The sequence below is a fragment of the Zootoca vivipara genome, chromosome 15, assembly GCF_963506605.1.
Source record: "Zootoca vivipara chromosome 15, rZooViv1.1, whole genome shotgun sequence".
Lineage (NCBI taxonomy): Eukaryota > Metazoa > Chordata > Lepidosauria > Squamata > Lacertidae > Zootoca > Zootoca vivipara.
Genome location: NC_083290.1, coordinates 16,179,692 through 16,202,937, shown reverse-complemented (window position 1 = coordinate 16,202,937; position 23,246 = coordinate 16,179,692). Strand labels below are relative to the sequence as shown.

The 23,246-nt window shown below is 47.2% G+C and overlaps 1 protein-coding gene across 2 annotated transcripts in view; it reads right to left on the bottom strand.

Annotated features, from left to right (window-relative positions):
- Window positions 1–23,246, bottom strand: part of LIMK1 (LIM domain kinase 1) — a 37,758-nt gene that overhangs the window by 10,505 nt on the left and 4,007 nt on the right. For both annotated transcript variants that reach the window (XM_060268302.1, XM_035139609.2), the window contains exons 3-7: window positions 6,137–6,275; window positions 5,168–5,277; window positions 3,839–4,033; window positions 1,687–1,792; window positions 924–1,099 (exon numbers count right to left, since the gene is read on the bottom strand). In XM_060268302.1, coding sequence (XP_060124285.1) covers window positions 924–1,099; window positions 1,687–1,792; window positions 3,839–4,033; window positions 5,168–5,277; window positions 6,137–6,275 — 726 coding nt within the window. The remainder of the gene's footprint in view (window positions 1–923; window positions 1,100–1,686; window positions 1,793–3,838; window positions 4,034–5,167; window positions 5,278–6,136; window positions 6,276–23,246) is intronic.

Genomic DNA, 23,246 nt, shown 5'->3' with positions numbered 1-23,246 from the left:
TTTAATTCAGAGTCTGACATGGAGGAGACTATGCCGGCTCGAGATTAGTCAAAGGGGGGGAAGAGCCATAAATAAGACATTGGATGTGTGTTTATAGCTTTGATTTGGCTACTCTCCCCCTGGAAAGACTATCTCGAGAAATACCACAGGAGTGTAAAGATCTGATTTATGGTGGCTGCTCAAAGATGGCTGTTGCCGGCTGAGAGAAGGATTCTTGGACGGACTTGGCAAGATACCAGCGTGCGAAGAGACAGTGTTAATTTACAGAGGAATCATAGGCACAAATTCACACAGAAACTTATATTTTGGTCAAACTCGCTTGCCTGAGAAAACTCAGGGGCTTGAAAGAAGATGAAAGGACTTTAATAGAGTATTGGATAAGATCTGGACATTATGGATTAGAAAGCAGTGACAAGAGGAGGAGGGAACTTTCTGAGGCTGAAGAATGGGAAGTCAATTTTAAATTTGTATAATTTGGCAGAAGATTTGGATTAATTGTTTAAATGAAATTTGTATAATTTGAGAATGTATTGTATGTTAAAATTGGAAAATCTAATAAAAATGTTTATTAAAAAAGAAATAAAGAGACATATGAAAGATTTTTTGTATATCTTGTAAAAGCTTATAAATAATTTTTAAAAATTATTTTAAAAAAATTAAAAAAGTTATTCTTGTTGATAACTTGATTGTTTTATCTTCTTTGTAAACTGTATTGGGCATTTCTTTTTACAACCAAGCAGTGTCTACATTTCACAAAATAAATAAAAAAGGAGCAGGTACAACCCTGCCTCCACCCTTCCCCAACCTGTTGCCTCCCAAGTTTGCTGAACTCCCACCATCCTTGCTCAAGGGGTGGGATACAGGCATTACCCCCATCCCCCACCCCCTGATTTAAGGCTGGCTGCTTGGCCTCATAGCCTTACATGACGGAGCGCTGGCGGATGGCGGACGGTTCTGGGCAGGGGGTGCGGCTGGGGGAGCGGAGGGGGCTTCGCAGCTCCGAGAGGGGGCTGCCGCCACTGCTCTCCAGCATGTCGTGCGGGTCGTGCTCGATGGTGAGCTGCAGCAGGCGGCTGGTCTCCTGGATCAGCAGGTCGATCTGCAGAGGGGAGACAGTAAGGCAGGCCGTGTGGCGTGAATAAGCGACTTCATTGCGCGATGCAGAGTTAAACTGTGGAACTCCCTCCCGCAGGGGGCAGTGATGGCCACCAACCTAGATGGTTTTAAAAGAGGATTAGACAAATCCATGGAAGAGGAGAGGACTACTGAGGGCTGTTAGCCAGGATGGCTATGCTCTGCCTCCACAGTCAGAAGCAGTGATGCATCTCAATACCAGTTACTGGAAATGGCAGGAGGGAAGAGGGCTCTGGTGTTCAAATCCTGCTTGCAGGTTTCCCCTTAGGGCATCTGGTTGGCCACTGCGAGGACAGGATGCTGGACTAGATGGGCTCCTTTGGGCCTGAATCCACCAGCCAGGTTCTTCTCCTGGAACCTCCAGGTCCAGAGGCAGTCTATCTAGATTCCTAGGGATAATTGGCCCCTGGTGAGATCAGGTTGCCGGACTGGCTGGGCCATTGGCCTCTTCTGATGTTCCTAATGGGAGCCCAGATGTTTCCCGTCAAGGCATGGGATCCAGCAGTTACTTTCTTAAAAGCATGGAGGAGAAAGAACCCCCCAGAACATCACCTCGTCTAGTGGGACATGCCGGATCGGTGTGCCATTGATCTCCAGGATGCGGTCGCCGACGTGGATGGAGTTCTTCATGTCAGGACTTATGCAGTCTGGGTTCAATCTGTTTTCAGAGTGTTGGAGAGGGAGGCAAGGAAAGGGTTACTCCAATCTGGCATATGGGGGGGGGCCCTCCTCAAACCCAAGTCCCAGGGGAGCAAACCAGACTCCAGAATTCCTAGCGGAAGATTAGCAGGACCACAATGTCACCTATCACACTCCCGCCATGTTACCTCCTTCTATCATGACCAGCAGTTCCTAAGGTGCCGAGGTCCAGTGCCGAGGGCCTTCTGGCGGTTCCCTCGCTGCGAGAAGCCAAGTTACAGGGAACCAGGCAGAGGGCCTTCTCGGTAGTGGCACCCGCCCTGTGGAACGCTCTCCCACCAGATGTCAAAGAGAACAACAACTACGAGACTTTTAGATGACATCTGAAGGGCAGCCCTGTTTAGGGAAGCTTTTAATGTTTAATAAATTATTGTATTTTAATATTTCTGTTAGAAGCTGCCCAGAGTGGCTGGGTAAACCCAGCCAGATGGGCGGGGTATAAATAAATAAATAATAATAAGTATTATTGGGGACCCAGGTGGCGCTGTGGTTAAACCACAGAGCCTAGGGCTTGCTGATCAGAAGGTCGGCGGTTCGAATACCTGTGACGGGGTGAGCTCCCGTTGCTTGGTCCCAGCTCCTGCCAACCTAGCAGTTCAAAAGCACGTCAAAATGCAAGTAGATAAATAGGAACCACTACAGTGGGAAGGTAAACGGCGTTTCCATGTGCTGCTCTGGTTTGCCAGAAGCGGCTTTGTCATGCTGGCCACATGACCTGGAAGCTGTACGCCGGCTCCCTCGGCCAATAATGCGAGATGAGCGTGCAACCCCAGAGTCGGTCACGACTGGACCTAATGGTCAGGGGTCCCTTTACCTTTAATAAGTATTATTATTACTACTAAAGTGGGTGGTACCATCCCCTGCAGGCGGTGGGATTACCTAGAGGGGCACTAAGAGGCAAGGAGGCAGCAAGGGGTGATGGACGCGGGGACCCCCGAGTCCATCCATCTCTTATTTACAATTGACCAGCCTGGAGCAAAGGTGGACATGGTACCGTGAGAGAGGACAAAATTTGTTCCTCTCTAAATATTTCAGATTTTCACAATAATTCCTTTTGGTGCAGTTGTTTTTTTAATGGATCTTCTCAGTAGATACCCATATAAATATAGGTGATATTATTATTGTTGTTGTTATTTTGTGCCCTCTTGGCTCGGCACCCTGTACAGCGGAACCACTTGCGTTGCTGGAGCCCCGAGCTCCAATTTCACTTGACATTCAGTGGATGTTGCAAATATTAAGTGCAGTGTAGTGCTTAGAATGTCAGGCTAGGATCTGGGGGACCAGTGCTTGAATCCCCCCTTAGCAATGAAGCTCACTGAGTGACCTTGGACCAGGCACTGTCTCTCAGCCTAAGCCACCTCACAAGGTTCTTGTGAGGACAAAATGGGGAGCAGGAGAACCACGGGGGCCACCTAGAGTGAGTTCCTTGGAGGAAATGGTGGGATAGGCATGTAATAATACACAAGAATAAAGCACGTTAACAAAAAACACCTGACAATATTTGATGGCATTTGAAAGATGGAAAATCATGGTATCCAAAATTTTTGTAACAGCCGTATCGCATTATTCAGAATTCCATAGTGTCTGGAGAGGGCCACACAAATGCATTACACAAGACAGCATGGAATGGTAATCTGGTATTTGACATGCAGTGGTAATTTAGGATTTGACATGCAATGGTAACTTGGTCTTTGAGAGCCGACAGCATACGAGATTTCGTATCTGAAACCTACTGGAATCGCAACAAATCAGCAGGCCCTGTGAAGCCTAAGAGCATGCAAATTTCAAAATGCCGCCTGTAAAATTTCACAGGAAAACATGATAAATTTAAAACTGTGTTTGAAATGGGAAGCTTTGGTGGATTTCAAGTTGTGTTGGCTATTATTCACTGGAACGATCAGAATAAGAAGGCCGTGGAGGCTGAGTGTGGGCAGTTCCTTGAGGTGAACCACATCACCTGAGCAAGGGCAAGACATGAGCCTGACGCCTGGCGGGCTGTACTTACTCTCTGACACGGACAGTGTGTGGGTGCTCTGAGCCTCCATGCGGAGCCTCGATGGAGACGGAGAAGCCCCTCTTGCCATCAGAACAGGCCGGGATGGAGACGAGGGTGACCGTGTGCGGGATCCGGGTGCCGGGAGATTCTGGGAGCAGCTGGTCCACCACTGGCGTCACCACCATCTGGTAATAACAGTGTCCGCTGTGGCAGGGAGGAGGACAAGGGTCAGGAGCTAGGGAAGTCGTTCTCAAATGGCGAACGTGCCCCAGAAGTCCCATGAGAAATGGAGTAAACAGTGTAATTTGAGGCTCCTGAGATGTTCCAACAGGTCTCCTCCGAATGAGGGTTCTAGATCAGGGTGAGGGAAACCAGGCCTCTTTGCCTGGCACTCTTCAATCCTCCTTCTCACCAGGCCAAACCTTTCCTTGGTGCTCCCTCACACCCTCCTTGAGTGTTTCTTCCTGGCTGGAAATGTGCCTTTGAATTCTTATAATCATCATCATCACCATCTACTTATTTGTATGCCATTTTCCTACAAAAGTCTGCCCAAAGTGGCTCACAACATCTCATGTGTTCACTTAAGTACAACGGTTCAAAAAAATAAAATAAAGCATATTAGAAACTATTAGAAATAAAAAATATCAATCACTAAAATAATAATAATCCATACACATTTTATTTGAAGGTGTAATTTAATTCCACACTGTCCCCGGCTGCCCTCAATGTTCAAGAAGCTGTCTATATGAAAGGGTTGCTGCGTCCTGGTGAAATATCCCAGTACCAATCGTTTGGAAATAGCACAAAATTGCAGCCTAGAGAAAACAAGCTACACCGATGTTACACGAAACAAATACTTGGATCAGTGAATTAGCTAAAGGGAGGAACCGGTGTTGTTTTGCCTCGCAGTTTACAAGTTACATAATGACCCTTGTTTCCCAGAAGAGCTACCAACCTAGATGGCTTTAAAAGAGGACTAGACAAATTCATAGAGGAGAGGGCTACCAATGGCTACTAGCCACCTCCGTAGTTGGAGGCAGCAAAGCCACAGGAGGGAAACCACAGGAGAGGACAGGGCTCTTGTGTTCGAATCCTGCTTTTAGGCTTTGCTTTGGGGCATCTGGTTGGCCACTACAAGAGCAGGAAGCTAGACTAGGTTCGCCATTGACTTGATCCCCCAGGCTCTTCTGACGTTCTTATGACAAGGCCACGGCGGAGCCTGAAATCTCCATTTGCAGCCTGCAATAATGAAAGCTGTCTCTTTGGTCCTCTCTGCCTGTTTCCTGTCCAAATACTGCCCCCACCCCGCAAGTCAGCTCAGCTCTTCTCCCCTCTTACCAGTAGAGCTTGGACCGTTCCACCAGCGCGTAAGTGTCTCCATCGCCGATGAACGCTCTGCAGTTCAGGCAGCTGAAGCATTCGGGGTGATATTTTTGCTCTCCAGCAACCTAGGAGGGAAGCAGACACGCGTATTTACATATCTACAATTCTTCCGGTTCTCCAGTTCTATGCAGAGGGGTTTATAAATTCTGAAACAAACCAACAGGAACCAATAGGGAGCCCCTCTTTGCCCATTGGCAGCTGCAAGCTAAATTCAAGCCTTGCCTGCAAATGGATAACTATGGAGGGGCTCGCTGTCAGTGCCGACCAGCTGAGCACTGCAAGTCTGATCCTATAGGGGGCATGTGACCCCCTTCCCAGAACACGACATAGAGTAGACCTAATTCCCAGAACTATGACACCAGGTGACGCGCAGGTGGCTGTGGTTTGAATTAAGAGGTGACTTGGAGGAAATAGGAACTACTCAGTTCCTTTTCGGCCTCTGTCTTCTTCTCCAAGGGGAACTATGTTCAACCTGGGAAATGCAGAACAAAGAAGCCGAAAGAGGGGCTTGCAGTGTGTTATTTCAGAGCCTCTTTTGAGCATTTTCAGAGAGCGGGTGAGGGACCTGGAGACAGGAGATGGGCAAAAGGAGTGGGATGGGATTGCCCCTGCTTTTCCAAAACAGGAAAGGAAAACAGCTCTGGGAAATTCAGGCAGGCCAACAAAATGGCTATACTGGGCAAAATTCTAGGGCAGGTGGTTAAGGAGTCTGTTTGGGAGCATCTAGAAAATAATGTGTTGATATTAGAGGCTAGTATGGATTTCTCAAGAGGAAGCCATGCCAGACAAAGCTTGTCTCCTTTTTTGATGCAGTGGCTGGTTTGGTAGATCATGCGGATGCCAAAGACACAGAATGTCTTCATTTTAGCAAAGCATCTAGGCTAGAGGAGATCCCTCTGCTCTCTCCTGGACCCCTTTTCTTACCATAACGAGTCCTTTGGTGATCTGCTCTGAGCAGCCGTGGCAGAGCTCCCCAAAGTGGGCCCAATAGTCCTTCTTGCAGTAGAGGCGTCCATCCTTCTCATAGTACTGGTGGGAAAGGGACGCCCCACATTCGCAGCACCTGCAAGGATAGCAAGAGAGAGAGAGAGGTGTCAGGCCCCGGGACCCGTATTTATTAATTCATTCCATGACGGCTTCCAAAAAGTTAAAATAACAATAGACTAAAAACAGATTGAGGCTTGCATCAACGTTCTAAACTTCTGGGTGGGCTTGCCCAAACAATAATATTTTTAGTATTTAACAACAACAACCAACAACCAAATAATAATAATAATAATAATAATAATAATAATAATTTTATTATCTATACCCTACTCATCTGACTCGGTTGCCCCAGCCATTCTAGGCAGCTTCCAACACATATAAAAACATAATAAAATATTAAACATTAAGAAACTTCCCCATACAGGGCTGCCTTCAGATGCCTTCTAAAGGTTGCACACAGTCGTACCTTGGAAGTCAAAAGGAATCCATTCCAGAAGTCTGTTCCAACTTCTAAAACATTTGAAAACCAAATTGCAGCTTCTGGCTGCAGGAAGCTCCTATAGCCAATCAGAAGCCTTGGAAGCCCTGTCAGACGTTTGGGTTCCAAAAATAGTTCGCAAACCGGAACAGTCATTTCTGGGTTTGCTACGTTCAGGAGCCAAAATGTTCGGGAACTAAGCTGTTCGAAAACCAAGGTATGACTGAGGTTACTTATCTTCTTGGTTCAACGGTCACATAACACCCTACCCTCCAACATTTTCCCAATAAAAATAGGGACGTCCTAAGGAAAAGCAAGACATTCCAGGATCACATCAGAAACCGGTACGGCTTCTGTACATCCGGGACTGTCCCTGGAAAACAAGGACACTGGGAGAGTCTGGTATTATGTGGCACTTGTAACAATGCCAGTTCTGCAAATCAAAGCAGCCAAATGGATATAGATGTGGTAAGGCGATCTCACAGGTAAACTGGTCCCAATTGTTAAGAGCTTTATATACTAACTAGTTGTTCCCGGCCACGCGTTGCTGTGGCAATCATCCCCCCCCCCAAAAAAGCACACGTGTTCTGTTAAATCCCCGCCCCGACCCATTCATTCTCCCCAAAGGCACGACCCTCCCCCACTCAGCGCCCCCATATCTCATACCACCCCTGTTCCTCACTCCAGACGTCACGACACCTCTCTCTCTGGTCCCCCCACTGCGTGACGTCATCTTCCTCCCGTGTGATGGAACCTATCACCCCGACCCCCCTCTCTCTTCTATCTGCACACCCCATGTGCATCTTGGGAAGGGCCTGGCCTGTTCCTCTGGCTGGGCAATGCTGGGCAATGCCATGTTATTGTGATGTCACAGGTACTCTGTAGCCAATGGCAGCAACTGAGACATCCTCAGCTGTGCTGCTTTGACATCCAGCAGATGGTAATACAACTAAATTTGGAAGAAGGTTTTTCTAAAAAAGAAGGGCACAGGTGACACACCTATGTAATCTAGGTATATAAAAACACTCCTGTATTCGAATGCAACGTCGTGTCAAAATTTCAGAGCAATCGGTCAAGTACTTTCAGAGGGCATAGATTGGTAACGAACGGACAGTTACATTTTTTTATTTATAGAGATAGTAACACTTTGAACTTGGCCCAACAGCAAATTGGCAAGCAGTGCAGTTCTTGGAGCGCAGGTGTTATATGCTGCCAAGGCCTTACTCCTGTCAGCAATCGTGTTGCAGCATTCTGCACCAATTGCAGCTTCAGCCTCAAGCATCTTAACAGATGGCCATTGCCCTCAACAACCGAACAATGTGTGCACAGCAGCCCTTCCAAAAGTTTGGGGAAAGATTGAAATGGTCCCTTTGGGTCAGATCCACTTAATATTGAGTTACTGTAATTCCCTTCTAGCATGGCATAGTAGTTAGGTTGTTGGACTAGGACCTGGGAGCCCAGGGTTCAAATCCAGCCAGCCATGGATGACCTTGAGCCAGCCATACTCTCTCTAACCAACCTCTCAAGGCTGTTTTAAGGATACAATGGAAATGGGAGGAGAACCATGTATTCCGACGGAGTTCCTTGTTGGAAAGGTAGGATATCAGGGCAAGAGATAAAATAAATCCCCTCCCTCCCTAAACATGAGTCATGGATTTCAGACTGGGCATTTGACTGATTGAGGAAACGATTGCCTCAGCCGGTCAAATAATGGTCAAGAAGTTTTTCAAAGCATTAAATTGACAAGGACAAAGGGGAATCCTCTCATTGTCAGCTGGCATGAGCCTTGGGCTCATTACAACATCCAGAGGATTGGGCCCATCATAGTTCAGCACTATGACCAGCCAGATGCCTGAATGAGAGCTCCAAAAGCAGGACTTGTGTGCAATAGCAACGCTATGCCAACTTGCAATTTCCAGCAATGGGCATTCAGAAACAACGGAGGTCAAACACAGCCGTCACAGATGGTATTACCCTCCTTGGCAGATATCAAAAACACTTTCTTCTACATCACTTAATTGTCGGGGAGGTTGCAACAAACTTGGTACATATTATCATCTATAGTGGTGCTGTAAATTGGTGCAAGGTTTTTTTTGGGGGGGGAATTTTGGCAGATGGTTATTCCTAAAGAAACCATGGTTTATTGTCCAAAATTAAATAATTGGTCTTATATATGATCTTGGCAGGTCAAACAGTAACTGCAACTCAATGGAAAATGGCCCCAAATCTTACACTGGACGTTTGGTACCTCTCACACTGGAATAATGGAGAAAATTACGCATGATTTGAGATTTCCATAGGGATCAGAACCTCCAGACACTTTTTATACGATTAGGCATTGCATTATGATGTCTACAGCAGAAACATCATTTTCATAACAATCCTTGTCCCCAGCCTGGCAAATCGGAAACTAGACTTAATAATCAGAAAATGCTAATATTTTTTACTTGGACTTCGTTATTTTAGCCCATGTGCACATGTGCCTATTTTATAGTTTTGTTTGTCATCTTTGAATTCTCATCTGTTGTTATCACCATTCTCTCTGTTTTATATGCATTATAACATGAAACAAAAAGTCTTCGCCAAAAAACATAGCTATCGTGGCCTTATCCTTCCTGAATTTGTCTAATTCTCTTATCCAGCCATCACTACCTCCTGCAGGAGGGAGTTCTGTAACTTAACTATGCACTGTGTGAAGAAATACCCCCTACTGCAATCTCCAAACATTCAGCCTCGTTTTAAAATGACTTCCTGAGGTTTGCGCGAGGGCTAATGGTTAAAGGCAAAGCAGGAGCAATAGAAAGAAAAGAATAAAAGAAAAGAAAAGAAAAGATTGCAGTTTTTATGGGAGGCAGAGGTGGCTCGGCTCTTTAAAAACTCTGATGAATATTTGGTGACGTCTGGCAATCTGGTTGTGACTGCCAAGCACATTCAAAATATATCCACCGTGAAATTGCCTCTTTGGCACAGAGGTTGGTGAATCCTTGGCAACCCCGAAAGGCTGGTGGGCCGTGTGGAAGAGAGACAGGCTAGATGCAGTTTGTTTGCGGCAACAAAGAGGCGTCTAAGGCTGGCAAAACAAGCCACCTGCTGTTTCTGTCTCTGAAACTGAAAGTTTAGGGAAGTAACTCTACTTTCCACCCTTATGAACCTCTGTTGAGGTCATTTCCTGGCTTGCCAAAGAGCTGTGACACTTTTCTGGGCGAGTTCCCCAACCATGAGGAGGCAAAACCCACCCAAAATCACATGTCCTTTGGGTTCAGAGGAAAATCCCCACACACTCCAAATATTGTAAGAACTTTCCTTACACCAGAAGGTCAGATGTGATGGTGGCTGGAACCCATCGAGACAGGATAGGGCAGAAGGCAGGGAACCCAACAGCAGGGGGTGCCAGAGGTGACTGCAGGCAGAGCAAACTTTCTGCCCTCAAGGCTATTACAGTACTGGGAACAGCTGAGTTTTTCTGATGGTGAGAGGGATGAGCTTCTCTGTGGCAATCATTCTGCCTTGCATGCAGAAGGTCCCAGGTTCAATCCCAGGCATCTACGAGGCAGGGCTGCGAATATTCCCAGTGTCAAGGACTGGTTGGAGGCAGAGGAGTGGTTGCACCGGCTAGGGAACCCCCCAAAGGAACCCCCAGGGAAGAAGGCTCAGAGCCAGGGGATTGGTGGTGGGGTGACCATGAGTGGTTGGAAGGAGAAGAGGAAGCAGACTGGGAGCAGAAGGTGTCAGAAACGGAAGAGGCAACAGGGTTTAGTGAGCAAGAAGAGACTGTGGCAGAGGGGTTCAGAGGCAGAAGCGGAGGCTGGGGCCAAGAGGCAGAGGCAGAGATGAGGCAGGCTGCTGAACAAGCCAGGGAGTCTTCCCCTCCTGCTGCGACCAGCTCCCCTCCCCATGGGTCTCCTAGAACACACAGAGACATGAAAAGAGCAGAGCAGAGGTTGGTTGTGCACAGACGCAGTCTCAGTCTCTGAGTGCTTGAGGGGGGGGAAACCCTGGAGAGGAGTGGACTTAGGCAGCTGTGGGAAGGTGGGGACCTTCAGTCCTCACAACTGCCTCATTGAGGCAAGACCCACTGGGAGGAGTTGGTGGGATTACAAGGCCTGCAATATTTTGCTTGCTGTGAATAGAGAGTTAACTTCATTGACACTGGGTGTTTTATTGCTGACCTACGCTTGACTCCAGCTCAGTCTGGAACCATGGAGAGCTGCTGTCCCATCAGTGCAGACAACACTGAGCTGGATGGGCCAATGTTCTGACTAGATGACCCTTGGGATCCCTTCAGACTCTACTATTCTATGAAGCAAATACTTCTTCACATGCAGCACGAAATCATAGAGTTGTAGAGTTGGAAGGGATCCCCAAGGGCCTTCTAGTCCAACCCCGTGCAATGCAGGAATTCACTGGTGGAACTCCCTGCAATAATAATAATAATAATATCTATACCCCACCCATCTGGCTGGGCCTCCCCAGCCACTCTGGGCGGCTTCCAACAGAAATATTAAAATACACTAATTTCTTCAAGATTAAAAGCTTCCCTAAACAGGGCTGCCTTCAGATGTCCTCTAAAAGTCTGGTAGTTATTTTTCTTTTTGACATCTGGTGGGAGGGCGTTCCACAGGGCGGGTGCCACTACTGAGAGGTGGGGGCAGTCCTTGAAGTGACTCCAAATGGGGATCCTACAGATTAATAGGAGAGGAGGAGATTGGGGTGTCTGTGTGTCTGGTTGGTGGCTAAACGAAACTTCCAGAGTCAGGGGCAGTCTAGATGCCAGGGATGAGGATAAAAAAATGGGTGGTTCCAATCCTTCCTTATGTATATTTTGCATGGGAGGAACCAGGCAGGGCTGAGCTAACGGCTGGTGGGAATTTCTCCTGAGGAAAGGAGGAAGTGATGGGACAGATTCACTTCCTGTTTGGGTCTGACAGGTTGCAAAGCCACTGCATGTCTTCTCACGCCATTGTGGCATGGGATCAGCAACAAGCCACAGAAACCCCCCTTACTAGCTGGGAGGAGGCTCAGATCCCACTTCAGGACAGATGAAGGGTGGGCCAACTTCCCAAACCTTCCCAGTCTAACCATCCTGGGTCCCACCTTATTCCAACATGGAGCTTTAGTAACAGAGTTCTCAGCACACTTTCATTTTTCTACCAGGATCCATTTTTAATCAGCAGCTAAATGCATCATTATTAATTATATCCCTATCCCGACCTTTTTCTCGGGTCCTGCATGCAAGTTTTCCCAAAGAGGCATCGGGGAGAATGGGATGCTGGACTAGATGGGCCACTAGTGTAACCTAGCAGGCTCTTGTATTCTCAAACAGCCTCTGCTTCTGTCAAAGTCCCCCCCCCCCCCCGGTTATCCCAAGGGCATTCCCCACTGCATCCCCTTTGAGAGGCTCTCTGATTCATTCTCAGTTCGGATATGCCAATCTGAAAAGGGAGAAGCTGGGCTCGGATGTCTCCTGAAAAGTGACCACCTGCAAAGGCTGCTTTTGCCTCTGTCTGCAACGCTCCTTTTGTCCTTGAGCACTCCGTTTACATTTGGGTGTCAAATGTCCCTCCAGCTTGTCCTCCCCCCCTGCTTCTGGTGGATCAGGGCAGCCAAGCAGGCATCCCTGGGGACCCACCATCGCCCTTCAACTCTGAGCAGAAAAACCTTGCTCCTAAGGTTTACTCATAAATCCTGCAAATCTGAAGGGTGGTCTCTGTGTGAAAAGAGCCCTGCTGGATCACAGAATCAGAAGGGGCCCAAAACTGAACCCCCCTGTGATGCATCCGGCCACGGACCCTTCCAGTCCAGCATCTTATTCTCACAGGGGCCAGCCGGACGCTTATGGGAAGCCCCAAAGCATGACAGAAACTCTCCCCATTTATGATAGTGTTATCCTCCATGAATTTGTCTAATAGTTCTCTTTTGATGCCAACTGAGCTGAGGCTCTGGTTCACATCCAACCCTGATGGAGCAACTTGCTCAGGAGGAGCTTTCTGTGGCCCTGAAACAACTGACCCGACTTGCCCTGGGGACTTCTCCAGGGAATCAGAACTGGATGGATCTAGTCCCAAAGGTCCTCTTCTCTGACCAGCAGCTTGTCTCCAATGTCAAGCTGAGATCCTCTAGAACGGCTGTGATTTGAACCCAGGATCCCATCCACACGCTAAATAGGTGTTCTGCGTAGTGAGTTGTGACCTTTTTGTGTGTGGACCATTTTATTAGCCTGGTGACACATGTTCTCCTTCTTTTATCTCCTACAGCAGCAGGTCTTTTAATTATCAGGCAAAGTATTTAATTATAATTGTTCTGAAAAGGGTAAGTCTCAGTACCTTCTACATGAAATATGACATATGTTGTGTCCAACACTAGTCCCACGCAAAATAGACGCAAAATAGACCCACTGAAGTAAAATAGTATATTTAACTTAGGCCCATTGCTTTTGATGGGACCAATTCAAGTAGAACTCAGTTGGATCACAACCATCTGGCCAGATTTACAGAACCGCACCACCCTACAACTCTTTCCTTGGAAGTAAGCCCCACTGAGTTGATCAGTGATGACTCTCATGCAGGAAACCAGCATTGGGCAATCGTATAGTTATGCCAACCCTTTGGCCAACCTAGGTCCTTCCAGCTGTTTTGGACTACAACTCCCATCAGCACCACCACCAGGGGATGAACATACTGTCCTTTGAAACAGCTGGAAGGGCCCAGGTTGGCAAGAGGTAGCGTTACCTGAACACTCTACAAAGGTGGCGTACATGGTTCTCTCCCTCTTCAATCAACTCCCACAACAACCCTGTGAGGTAGGTTAGGTGGTCCCACAAGGTCACCCAGTGAACTTCCTGGCCAAGTGGGGATTAGAACACTGGTCTCCAAGATCATAGTCCAGCACTCAAACCACTACACCACACTGCCTCTGACAATAAAAAAACACTATAGGTGTCACTGGCAATAAAAAGGTGTGCCTCCCGAACTTAGGGTGCACACATATACCTGTGCTTTGCAAGCATGCCGAGATTTAAAAATGAAACTTTCCAGAATATGGCAGAGGAAGAAGAAAAGGCTTCTGGAACGGCCACTCTCTGGAAAAACACCTGCCTTGCTTTACTAATCTGCCACCTTCTTAACAGTGCAGTTAATTTCCATGTCCAGATCATTTGGGGAGGGAGAGGGAGGTCTTTGCTTGCATCAGCGCCACCTAGGCCAGCCACGATTCCCATTGTCTGAGGCCTGCCTCCTTGTGGCTGCCTCGCCGGCTGGCCAACCAAGTACGAACCCTGGGAGCGGTGAGCCTGCAGCAGGAGTTTCTGCGGAAAGGTATTCAGCGTGACTCAGCCTGCCTCCGACTGGTGCAATGGATTTACGTGACAGGAGGCATCTGAGCAAGCTGTCATGCGAAGCTCTCTCTCTCTCTTTCGCTCTCCCTCTCTCTTCCGGTACACGAAGCCTGTAATTGCCCCCTCCCCAAGGGCAGAAACCACCCTTTTGCTATAAGCTTCCGTGTTCCCTGGTGAAGTTTACCTACACAACTCTCCTAGGACGAGGCACCTGCAGAAGGATGGCGCCACCCAGCAGGTGTGTTCTTCTGCACAGTAGCCTTGCATGCTGCGGGTGCCACCCCGGCTGACCTCACGGAGGCAGCGACCCCAGATGGCTTTAAAAGAGGATTAGACAAATCAATGGAGGAGGAGGAGGAGAGGGCTCTCCATGGCTACTAGCCAGGGTGGCTGTGCTCTGCTGAGAGGCAGCAATGCTTCTGAATAGCAGTTGCTGGAAACCACAGGAGGGGAGAGGGCTCTTATCTTCTTTGGCACCCCCTTTTGTGGTGTGAAAGTGCCAGGAATCAGCTGCCATTTGGAGGCTCCGTCACAGCGACCCTCACGCACCCCTTCATCCCTCCCAGTGGCCCCAGGCAGAGAGGGTCTTCCCAGACTCTCCATCCCCCCCCCCATGAAAGAAACGCTCATGCCAGAGGGGGAGATTTAGTTGGACCGTGTGTCTCCCCTTGCCTTGTGTAAAGAGGCTCCATTGCATCATTGCTGCTCAGCCCCCTCCTCTCCTCATTTCCAGAGTGAGGAGGGGAATGCCAAAGCAGCAATGACTGACGTCACCTGCAGGGGGGCCACCTCATTACATCACCCTTGCGGAACTTCCCAGCTCAAACTCTAAGCAGGGAGAGAAGGGAGCCAATAGCAGAGCTGGCTGGGTTTAACCCTTGCCTAGCTACCAAACGATGGCTATTCTGGGTTTCCTGGGATTTAGCAGGAGAATACAAACGTAAGAGTAAAGAGCAGGAGAACATAAGAATTGAGAGCATAATGCTATTTGGAAAGGGTCTCTAATTTTATTGTTAATATTCGTGTATGCTATTTTATTTTTATTATTTTGTACAGCATCTTCTTTCTATTCGCTGCATTGCAGGGGGTTGGGCTTGATGACCCTTCAGGGCCCTTCCAACTCTACAGTCCTAGCATTCTGAGATTTAGGGCTCATCCACACTTTTGCTTGCCCCATATTTTGATCGCCTTGCGTCCCAATTCATTCCTCCGAGTCCAAAGGCTTCCCTCAATGTTCTGCAGCTGTGCCTCGTGGAAATCCAATCTTCCCCGCTGAATCAGAAACTCGGTAAGCAAAATCTCTCTCCGGTTTTTTCCACGCATCTGATGAGATCTGATTCAGCGGGTAAGATCTGATTTTCACAAGGCACAGCAGTGGAACGGCGATAAAAGCTCTCAGACGCAGTGGAATTAATCGATACACAATCCAATCAAAATATGGGTCAAGTTAAAGTGTGAATGAGCACTTATTTGTTTTTTGCCTTTGACTTTTGCCTGGTGCAGTATATTGCTTGATCTTTGTTTGCGCTGCATTTGACCTACACTTTTTATTTTGTTGTGAGATTATACTTGATAATGTATGTCGATTAGAGTATCTGGCTTTTTTGCATTGGATCTCCATTTTCGAACATCAGAAGAGCCTGCTGGATCAGGCCAATGGCCCATCTAGTCCAGTATCCTGCTCTCACAGTGGCCAGACTGTTACTCAGCAAGTAGGATCCAAGCACAAGAGCCCTCCCCCTTTCCTGCGGTTTCCAGCAACTGGCATTCATAGGCATTGCTGCCTCTGTGGAGGCAGAGCAGAGCCACTGTGGCTTTTAGCAAATGATAGCCCTCTCCCAGGGTGGATAAAAATCAATGATTTTTAAAAATTAAAATTAAAAAAAAATGGATTTTTTTGATTTAAATCGATTTTTTTATTTAAATCGAATTTTTTTAAATAAAATGCTTTTTGAGGAAAATATATTACCATCCAAAGGTTGTTCCATCATGAAATAAAGATTAGTTTTTAAATTATGTAGAATAAGGTTGTATATGTTTAATTTTTTGGGTAAATAAATTCCATTAATCCATTCACAATGTCATGCTCTTCCAGAGGTTTTTGTAGATTATTGGGCAGTTTCTCTGCCTACAAGATATTATCACAGACACTTGGTTTACTTTTGCAGGTCTCAAAACTTAATTTGACTCAACAGATCACATGCCTCTTCTTCACAGCAAAAATGTTATAACATGAACAGAGTTGAGAAAAAGACCTTAATCCTATTGTTCTACAAACCTATGAATACAGAAACAACCCCTTCAGTGCTAAGTTTCAAGAGGTTCACTGAACAGAATAGAAACAATATTTTTCTGAGTGTTTGGAGTAGACAGTATTTAAGTTTTTCATGTGTAGGCTGGGCTGACAGTCTAAGTTTCTTAAAATATATATATATTGTTTTTGTTTAGCCAAATTAGTTAACAAACATGGATGTTGTTTAAGCAAATAACATATGCTGTAATGTTATTGTTTCAGTTGAATAAATCTATTTAAATTGTTATTATTAAGGTAATGATTATTTTTCTCCTTCCTAAGTACAACAGTAAAGTTGTCCAAATATGAATGATTAACCTATTAAACTGGGGATAAAAAACTAATATGAAAAGCTGTTATTCTAAAAATCTTCATCTACTTGCATATTAAAGTTATACCAGCAAGAAATACCGGTAGTCTTTATGTAGAAAACTATGATTTAAATCAAGCCTTACTGACTAGTGATTTAAATCGTGATTTGATTTAAATCAGTTTGATTTAAATCAAATCCACCCTGCCCTCTCCCTAATTATCTTGCCTAATCCCCTTTCAAAGCCACCCAAATTGGTGGCCATCCCTGCCTCTTGTGGGAATGAGTTCCACAGTTTAACGGTGCGCTGCATAAATAAGTTTCTTTTATCTGTCCCGAATCTTCCAACATTCAGCTTCATCGAATGTCTAGCAGTTCTAGCGTTCCATCCACTTTCCTCCATCCACTTTCTCCATGCCAGGCATAGTTTTGCCTATCGTGTTGCCTGTTACTCATAAAAAAACAAGTCCCCAAATGTTGCGACCTATTTCCCCCCCTACAGTACTGGACCTCCGCTTTGTGTAACATTCTCAGACTCTACCCTGCTGTATCTGAGCTCTGTTTTCCATGCGCTGATCTGAAATTCTTTTGAATATAAGGCGTTCAAGATATTAGTATTTTTAAAATTAAAATGTTGTTGTTTAGTCGTTTAGTCGTGTCCAACTCATCGTGACCCCATGGACCATAGCATGCCAGGCACTCCTGTTTTGCACTGCCTCCCGCAGTTTGGTCAAACTCATGTTCGTAGCAAAAGCCACCACACCCACCTGAAGAAAGTGGCGTTCAGTGATAGACTTCCTCTGAACATGGAGGGTCCACTCCTAACTGCCACAGGGAATAAGGGCAGCCCTGTTGGATCTAAGCAAAAGCGCCACCCAACAAGATGCCCCTTGGAAGCCTACAAGAAGCAGCTGGTCTGTGGTAGCCTGATATCCATACCCTCCAACTCCCGGTAAGAAAAATCCGGCGTCAGCAGTGGCGTGGCACCGGAAGTTGCTTCTACGCATGTCTGGACATGCGTAGAAGCAACTTCTGGTGCCGGTGCTGCCCAATTTCCGGTGCCCAGACATGGGTAGAGCGGCACCTGAAATCGGTTCTGTGCGTGTCCAGACATGCGCAGAAGGAGCCTCCCTGGAAGGTAGGAAATCCGGGGGATTTACAGGATTTTTCTCTGTTCGGGATAACAGCGGGAAACGGGTTTAAATATGGGGGTTTCCCACGAAAAATGGGAGACTTGGCAAAAAATGGGAGACTTGGCAGCTATGCTGATATCTGGCATCCAGTATCCGCTGGATATCACTTTCACTTCCATGCAAAGCCTACTCGCACTTCCTTGCTGGTGGATGGCTTCCTTCTCCACTCCTCCCCCTCCACACCACGCTAATTTGCACATGGGTTGCAGCATTTGGGAGTTTTTAGTTTAGAGGAAATGCAAGTAAAAGAGGCAATCAGATTGAGGGTTATAAAATTATGCCTGGCATGGAGAAAGCGGATAGAGAATAGGTCTCCTTCCTCTCTCACAACTGTAGAATTTGTGGACATCCAAGGAAGCTGAATTTTTGGAATATATATTCAGAACAGACAAAAGACTATCGTGTTCAGCTGTGGAACCCACTGGAGGCAGGAAAGGCCACCAATTGGTTGGCTTTAAAAGATGACTGGACAAATTCAAGGAGGAGGAGGAGGAGAGGGCTATCAGTGGCTATTAGCTCTGCCTCCACGGGCTCAGTACAACATCGCAATGTAAAATAAGAACTCTAAGATTTCTCAAAAGGCTGTGTGGAGAGCCAGTGTGGCACAGTGGCTAGAGTGTCAGGCTAGGAACTTGAAGATCAGGGTTGAAATCCCTTCACTCAGCCATGAAGCTTGGGCTCTGTCCCTGCCTCTCTGCCTGACCTACCTCACAAGGTTGTGGAGGCAATTAAATGAGGTTGGGGAGAAACATGTATGCCAATTTGAGCTCCTTGGAGAGAGAGAAATGTGGGGTGTAAATTCAATAAATAAATAAATAAATAAATAAATAAATAAATAAATAAATAAATAAAAATTTATTATTTATATCCTGCCCATCTGGCTGGGTTTCCCCAGCCACTCTGGGCAGCTTCCAACAAAACAGTAAAATACAATAATCTATTAAACATTAAAAGCTTCCCTAAACAGGGCTGCCTTCAGATGTCTATCCTGTGGATTGCAAACTCATGAGCTCACAGAAGTTGGTTCTAAGCAAGTAATGTTCGGTTCCTTCCCCTAACCCCCCCCCAAAAAAAACCCCACACCTTTCCTGTGAGGCCTACACTTCAGGCCCCTTCACTGCTGCCCACAACAAAATGGAAACTTGAAAACATGAAACTGCAGCCACTCGAAGTTCTCTCTTTTCTCTCCTTCCTTCTTACCTGCCTTGCCGCTTCCCTCTCAAACACAATTCAATTTGTAAGCTTCTGGGGGCAGAGAAGCCTCTAATTTTAATGCTCCCTCCATTAAGAGTCACATGAAAGACTGTATATCACACATGCCATTTTCATACCAAGACACTCATCTCACTCTCTGGAATTTGACATTACCAGTTACGTATCGAATTATGTAACAACATCATTCTCAGTTGTTGGGTTTCCTTTTGCCAAATATGTTTTATGACAACAATGACCAGTCTTCCTCCCAGATCTCCATCTCCTGTAATGGACTGGTGTTATACCTGAACACTTTTGGTCCTTAGCTAAAATTTTGGCCTCACTCCCCCTCCCACGCTGTGTGATGAAGCCCACAGGTTCTGTGTCTAAGTACTCTTGCGGCCCACTTGGTATGAAAAGTTGGACCACCCTGAGCTAGAGGAACCAAACCTAGTCACTTCCCTGTTCAGAGTCTGCCCCGGGGGGTTAATGCAGAAAAGAATTTGGGGTTTCAATGGGATTTCCAAAAACCTACCAAGGAAAACCAACATTTAAAAGGAAGCACGGTCAAAATCAGGTGCTGTGAAAGGAAAAAGGTCTGCTGCCAAGCCATGAACTCTGATAGCTGGACTTCCTCTTAAAGATCTAAAGTTTAAATGAGGTTAAATGTGGGACACCCACCCAAAATGAGTCTTGGCTTCCTTTTGGAAAGAGAAGGGGAAGAATCATGCACGGTACCTTGAGCTCCTTGGGGGGAAAGGTGAACTACTACTACCGGTACTACTACTACTACTACTACTACTACTACAACTACAGCAGTATCTCAGTTCAAAATGGCATCAGATGGTATTCAAACATAGACGGAAAAAATGCTCCTCTATCTCAGGCACCATCATGCCACACTGGGGCAACATTATCCCAAGACATGTCCAAGAGCAGACAGACAAACTACTTTCCAAAATATATAGTAGGTCAATCAATCAATCAATCAATCAATCAGCACTATCTGTTTCGATGCAAAGGAAATGCAATGCAAACAGGGGAGAGGAACACCATCAATTACATATCGTTTGTAGACTGAAAGCCACAACAGTGAATGTGGATAGCATTCACTGGACTGATTTCTGTCCCACACAAGGAACAAATAAGCAGACACTGGCCATTTTCTGCTCCTGTTCCCATTTCCTTCAGAATTCCACCTTGCCCAGGACCAGTGATCTTAAGAATACGAGATAGAATGCTGACAAAAGGAGCCCAGCTTGCCTTTCTTTCTCCGCAAAGGACAATGAAAGGTGACCTTTGCCGGCATGTGCTGGCAAGTGGTCGCCGCTGATCTGGAAATAGAATCAGAAGCTTCAAAACTCTCTGAGTTTGCTGGCACTGAGAAGCTTCTACAAGGCAAGCAGGAGCTGGTAGCTCCCTTTTCTCAATCTGAAGAAAATGGAATTGGATTTCATATCCCAGAGTGCAACACGAATTTGTTCCGCCTTCCTTTTGCCTTGGGTAAAACCACGTATACGAGATAGAATGTACAGCGGGTTTTTGAAACCACGCAGAAACCTGCCGGACCTCTTTATCCCAGGTGCGAGTGGGCCGAACAGGCATCCCCGCCCCATGACCATTTCAAAAGAAGCATTGCTGCCTATAACTTTAGGTGGGGATGGTTCTGAATCAGAAACCAAATGCAAAAACAAGCCCAACAGGGACCCTCCATTCTTGTTTTAAAAGGCAATTAGAAAATACCGTGGAGAACCCGGCCAGTGGTGACTAGCCACGACAACTAAATCAAACCTCCATGTTCAGAGGAAGTGTATCTTTGGGCACCTGATGCTAGAGACAAAGAACAACAGGAACATCAGAAAAGCCTGGTGGATCAGGCCAATGGCCCAGTTATTCCAGCATCCTGTTCTCACAGTGGCCAACCAAATGCCCCATAGAGAAGCCAGCAAGCTGGGCTTGAGCACAAGAGCCCTCTTTCCTCCTGTAGTTTGCAGAAACTGGTATTCAGAAGCATTATTTCCTCTGACTGTGGAGGCAGAGCATAGCTACCGTAGCTAGTAGCCTTCAAGAGCCTTCTCCTCATCCATGAATTTGCCTGATTCTCTTTTAAAGTCGCCCAGGTCATTGGCCACCACTGCCTCCTGTTGGAGGGAGTTCCACAGTTTAACTATGCATGGCATGAAGACGGGCTGTCTTTCCTCTGTACCAAATCTTCCAGGAGCTTCATTGGATGTCCACGAGTTCTAGTGTTATGAGAGAGGAAGAAAAACTTATCTCTATCCACTTTCTCCATGGAATCATAGAATGGCAGAGTTGGAAGGGACCTTGAGGGTCCTCTATCCAACCCCCTGCAATGCAGGAATATGCAGCTGGCCCATACGGGGATCAAACCCACAACCTTGGCATTTTTAACACCACCTTCTAACCACCTAAGCCACCTTCATCATGCCGTGTGTCATTTTATAAACTTCTACCATGTCACCTCTTTGGGCTCGTCCACATTTCCGCTTGTTCTATGCCAAGGACTGCAAATTGGTTTTGGAGGATATATCAATATATCGCCCAGTCCTAGTCAGCAGTTCTCACCCCTGACCGCTAAATCAAACCTCCACATTCAGAGGCAGTGTATCTTTCAATCTCAGATGCTTAGAGGCAAAGGGCAACAGGAGCACTACCGGGAAGCTTTCCAGAGGCGCCCAACTGACCACAGTTGGAGGCAGTGCACTGAACCAGCCCAACCCAGTGCCTGACCCAGCTAGTCGGCTTTTATCTTCCTGCCAACTCTGAGTTCGAATCCTGAATTTTAACATTTCCGGCGGGGACTTACTTGGCTCCTGCTGTCAGAAAGTGGTTGCTCTTGAGCACTGTAGCCAGCAATGGGGCCTCCTCCTTGGCACCTGCCCACTGCTGGTACCTTGAACGTGGGCAGAGGCACACCCTCCCCTGCCTCCCCTGGGCAGCCAGGGGCTGAGCCTGGCCCCCAAGATAAGCCCCCGAGTTCGCCAGCTCTGACCCCGAAGAGTAGCTCCTCGCTGCCACCACAATTTGCGCTGCTCTGCTCTGCTCTGCTCTGTCTCGGAAGCCGACTCTGGCCAGCCAAGCCTCAGGGCAGGAAGCTGTTCTGTAATCACACAGAGGGAGCACTTCCTCTGTGACTGCCGCCTCCACGCAGCATCAGGCCTCTCTCTCAGCCGCCCCCCTGGGAGTCATGTAGCTATCTTTGTCAACAGCCCTGCGCAAATGTGCTCTTGCCACAGCTGGGAGGCCGGAGCGCAGGCCTCTCTCTGCACCTCCTCTTGCATCATCGATCCAGCCTGCGCATCACCCGCCTCAGAGGACACAAGCAATTTCCACTCGCCTCCAGCTGGTGGGGAAGTACCGACGCCTGGGCATCTCCCCAGCATGTATAGATGTGAGAACATAAGAAGAGCCTGATGGATCAGGCCAAGGACACATCTGGTCCAGCACCCTGTTCTCAGAATAGCTAAATGCCCCTAAGAACCTGGAAATCTAGATAGACTGCCACTGGGCCTGGAGGTTCCATCAGGACATAAGAATAGCCCAGATGGATAAGGCCTAAGGGGGACCATGTAGAGCAGCATCCTGTTCTCACAGTGGCCAAGCAGATGCCTGTGGGAAACCCTCAAGCAGGGCACAAGAGCCCTCTCTCCTCCTGTGGTTTCCGGCAACTGCTATTCAGAAACATTGCTGCCTCTGAGAGAGGAGGCAGAGCATAGCTATCATGGTTAGTTGCCTTCTCCTCAATGAATCTGTCTTTTAAAGGAATCCAGGTTGGTGTTCCCCACTGTGTCCTGCAGGAGCAAGTTCTGGAGTTTAAATGCATGTCCTCAGATGGATCACAGACGCGCCCGTTTGTCCTCAAGCAGACTCCAGTGTGGGCGTGAGAGAAGAGCTATTTTATTTCCTGCTCGGTGAGGGAGGCAGCCAGACTTTTAAAAGCACACAACCCCAAAGTAGCCAAGGTCAGGGCCCAGGGAATCGGCTTCGAGCTGGACGTGTGAGGAGTATGTCTCTTGCAAGGAGAGCCAAGTCTCTGTGCTTGCCAGATGCCACTAGCCATATTGACGGCTGCCCAGAAGGAGGCGGGGGGCAGGGGGCGGGCGGGCTGTAAAGCCAAGAATGAATGGAGCAGCCAAGCTGTTGGGGAAACAGATGATCAGCGGAGGAAGGTGACTCTCGTCTTTCACCCCCTCCCCACCAGACACCTGGAACATATGCTGGAGGG